This window comes from Paramormyrops kingsleyae, chromosome 10 (assembly GCF_048594095.1).
Source record: "Paramormyrops kingsleyae isolate MSU_618 chromosome 10, PKINGS_0.4, whole genome shotgun sequence".
NCBI lineage: Eukaryota > Metazoa > Chordata > Actinopteri > Osteoglossiformes > Mormyridae > Paramormyrops > Paramormyrops kingsleyae.
Window position 1 is genome coordinate 1,535,673 of NC_132806.1, and position 4,168 is coordinate 1,539,840.

The following is a 4,168-nucleotide window of genomic DNA, read 5'->3' on the forward strand; positions in this document are numbered from 1 at the left end:
AGTCAATCATATATATATATATATTATTATTATTTTTTTACACAACACCTGCCTTACATGATGTTCTTTTGACCTTTCTCTGGTGTTAGGACTAGGTTTTCCAGTCCTTACCTTGGATTACATTTTGGTATTTTTTTACCCAGGAAAGTATTTGTTCTGCACTTACATATTTGGTCTGATTCATTACATATATATGGTTATGATTAAGTTGTACTAGTACATACTAATTTAAGACAATATACATATTTATTTGAAGTCAAGAATAGTGTAATAATTTTAAGAATAAAATGAATCAAAGAATAAAATGTATTAAACTTAATTTAATGCAGTAAATATAATGAACATGAAACTGCATAAAACTCAACCAAACTAACCTGAAGTTATTGAAAGGAAGAATGAACAATATCTGGAAATGTAAATACTATCTCTAAGGAAATGGCAACAAGCAGTAATACATTGCACAATATACATCTACCTGCATATCTAAATAAGATAATAACATCAGATTTTAAATGTATCATCATCATGATTTTCTTCTGAGTTTTCTCAATCTTTCTGTAGATGTTGTTCATTGTTCTGCTGGCATATCACCTCTGAATATGTACAGTAGGTTTTCTCTTCTCCCCTCAGTCTCCCAGTGATAAATTTACTACGTGTAAAATTCAACGAGGCGTAACTAGGCTCTTTATCCTGAGGCTATGATAAATGACATAAAGAAAACGACAGATACAGTCAGTAATTAAAATACTCAGAAAATCATTCTTGTATTTCATAATCTGTTAAAATAATTTAAGTACAATCTTGGTGTTTTGTTACCTGATTTCCACATGGCTTACTTCTTGAGTCTTCCAAACTACCTGAGATAAATATAAATGAGAGTGCAATATCAGCTTTAAATCTGATTTGTTTTGTTACAACAGAAAAACTAGTCATTGCAGGGGTCATATACACAGATTGACACCTACAGGCACTTTGGAAACTTTGTAGATACATTTATTAAAATAAATAAACCAAAGATGTCTAAGCTAAAAGGAAAAAGCCTGAAATAAACTGACCGCACGAGTATTTGGATGCTTAAACTTTTATGCCAGCCAATCTTTTAAAGTCCAGGTCTGGAATTTTTTTCTTTTTTTACATGTCTTAACATTGGCTGAACATTTTTTAAGGAATGTGTTCTATTAAATCACAAGAAAGCTAATATCAGACTGATCAATGTGACAAAGGGACATTTAGAGTTGTTTTATGGACAGGTCATATATTGTAAAATCAGTCCACTATAGCTTTAAACTTTGAATTTTGCACCTGAGAAAAAAATTATTACTCTTGACAATCTTCCCAACACTTGACGAGCTGATGCGCCTCTCACTTCATTGTGGGGAAGCTGTGGACTTCAGCAAGCCAAAAAAATGTGCATAAGGGTTTGAATATCTTTACCACCTGCAGTACACATAAAATGGCTTACCTGAGAAACATCCATACATTTTTCCTAGTTGTACTACAATCACTATCAGAAAACATGCATTCAGGGTAGCCAAAGAAATTACAAGGGGATCATTCCACTGTGAACCTACATGAAAAACATGTCATACAGTTTAAAACAACACACAAAAAAATCACAATATCGGCACTACTTCAGTTTTTGGGAAATATACTTCAAAATGTAACCATTTCCAGTTCAACATCCATACAATGCCTCTGCAAAGTTTGCGAAAAATCCATCAAAAACTTTTTCAGTTATCATCTTAACGATATCAGGATAGAAATGCTTTGAAAATTCTACCGAATCCTTAAAAATGTTATATATGTAAATATGCAATAAAATGAATGTGTGTGGTGGGGGGGACAATTTCTGTGCATCCTAAACTAGGCTTTGCATAATCATTTCTGATCCTTGTTACCTCATCATATGTACATGACTATATTCCATTTCTGTATTAAGGATCCTTTACACATAACTGCTCATAAAATTATAATTCAATAATGACAACAATCAGCTCTACATTTAAACATTTAACTGCAGGCAGTCCCAGGGTGAAGAATGTCCAACTAACAGACAACTCATACTTATGAAGGGACTGCCATAAAGCCTATCTTATTAAAATTCCGGGTTAAATACAATAGTTCATAATAACAAACGCACGCACAACTTTGTGACGCTTGAGAAAACATTGCACTCATTAAGAGTGCAAAGAGTGCATAATAATTGCACGCATATTATTATGTACTGTATTATTATTTTTCCAGCTTATAAATTCAACTTAAAGACAAATATAGGGACCGGTACTTGTTCATAACCTGGGGACTGTCTGAATTTAATATTGCTATTGAAATTCTTGTATGATTTGGACTTAACAATGTTCTTTCATGCTAACAATAACAAATTAATAATGATGTCCATGTATGTATGTATTCATATATGTATGTTTACATCAGAAGCAGGGTTGCAAGGATCTATAAATTGGTCAATAATAAATGCATCACCTGTTATTTCCAGCTTGGTCCCATTCCCAAAGAGGATCTCCCCACACATGGCCACAGCACAGTAGTAAGTCCCAGCATCAGAGAGGCTGATGTTCCTCTTGGGGAGGCTGTAGACACAGCTCTGTGTAGGAGGTCCAGCCTCAGGGCTCTTCTCACACTCATCACTCCTGTTCCCATGGGTGTAAATGACTCCTGGAAGGGATTCTCCTGATCCATGTCTGAACCAGTAAACACTGTGTTCTCCTGCACAGCTCTCAGTCTCTATTGTACACTTCAGGGTCACAGAATCTCCTGGCTGCACTGAGTCAGATACAGGCCGCTGTACAATGTTCTTCATGCAACAATCATATCCTAAAAGATAAAAAAATCATAATTAATATGAATTGCACAAACATATGTTATAAAAGCACAGTTTTCCCAAAATCTGGACTTCACTATTATATTCATCTTGCAGCATAATGACCAATAGGAGAATCCTGCTGTCTTTGTGCCTTACCAACGTACTCTTCCACACATAGCACTACAAGGGATACGCACCAGTTATTGATAGGAAGGTTCCTGCCCCAAATCTGTAGTGCTCATAGTCAGAAAAGGCACAGTAGTACACACCTATATCTGACAAACGAACATTTAACAAAGTCACATTCATGCTTCTGCTGTCTTTCCGTAGCATAACACTGGCATTCATCCCCCCTGTTAGCTCTCCATGGAGATCCATCTGGTCATAGTAGGTGCTGATGATGATCTCTGGTGCTTGTCCAGGCTTCTTCTTGAGCCACAGCCAGCGTGTGACTTTGTCTACCTGGGTGTAGCACTCTAATGTGACAGGATCCCCAAGCTTCACAGACAGAACACGGTGAGCCTGAGTGATAGTCATGCCTGTGGTCAGGCCTGGAACACAGGACATTAGCAAATAAACTTTAAAGTAACGTAAGTCATATATATATATATATATATATATATATATATATATATATATAATAAATAAATACATTTCTGTATTTCCTCTTTATGAAATATTACATAGTAGCATACTTTATGACTTTTTTATGACATATTTATAATTCCCGTAACAATAAGGCACTTACATGACTTCCTTAGGACAACAACAGCGACAAGAACACTGAACATCTTGGCAAATTCTTTAGGATGCATTGTGACACACTGAGAGACTGAACTTTAGATCATAGATGCATAACACTGGTATCCTGCAACACCCTCCCCCATTTGTACTTGATTGGTTACGGAGGATTCAAATTATGGTCACGACAGACGTCGATAGGAAATCACTGCCCACTGGCCAACATGTCAATAGCGGTTTCAGTTCTGACTCCAGTACATTAAGTGATCATTCCTATTCTTGACCCTTGTCTTTGGTTGTAAATCACAGCCCCAAGGATGGATTTGTTTCATTACATACAATAATCTGGTCTAGGAATGTCCAATGCAATGGCACCTTTTTCCAGAACCACCACTGAGTTACCAATTGTAGAATAACATATAAAATTCTCTAGAAAAAACATTATTAAAGGTACATTAAATGGTCTTTTTATATTTGTGTTTCAAGACAAATTAATATTTAATATACTGTTACTTTCTCATTGGTGTAAGAGCTTTTAGGTTACTAACAATTTAAATTGATTTTCAAGAAATAGTTTATGCAAGGCAACATGCGCCTCCTGGTGAT

General features: G+C 35.4%; 1 protein-coding gene across 3 annotated transcripts; it reads right to left on the reverse strand.

The window, feature by feature from the left end:
• Window positions 1-309: 309 nt before the first annotated feature.
• LOC111839451 (uncharacterized) lies at window positions 310-3,653 on the reverse strand. Of its 3 annotated transcripts, none has more exons than XM_023803388.2 (6): window positions 3,570-3,653; window positions 3,091-3,372; window positions 2,482-2,832; window positions 1,463-1,567; window positions 817-857; window positions 310-696 (listed from the first exon to the last, which is right to left on the reverse strand). In XM_023803388.2, exons 1-6 carry the CDS (start codon window positions 3,634-3,636, stop codon window positions 547-549), a joined length of 996 nt encoding a protein of 331 aa, XP_023659156.2. In that variant the 5' UTR covers window positions 3,637-3,653; the 3' UTR covers window positions 310-546. The 3 variants fall into 3 exon arrangements, with proteins under 3 accessions (XP_023659156.2, XP_023659155.2, XP_023659157.2); XM_023803387.2 differs by having other exon boundaries at window positions 3,019-3,372; XM_023803389.2 differs by lacking the exon at window positions 1,463-1,567 and having other exon boundaries at window positions 3,019-3,372.
• Between the last annotated feature and the right edge of the window lie 515 nt (window positions 3,654-4,168).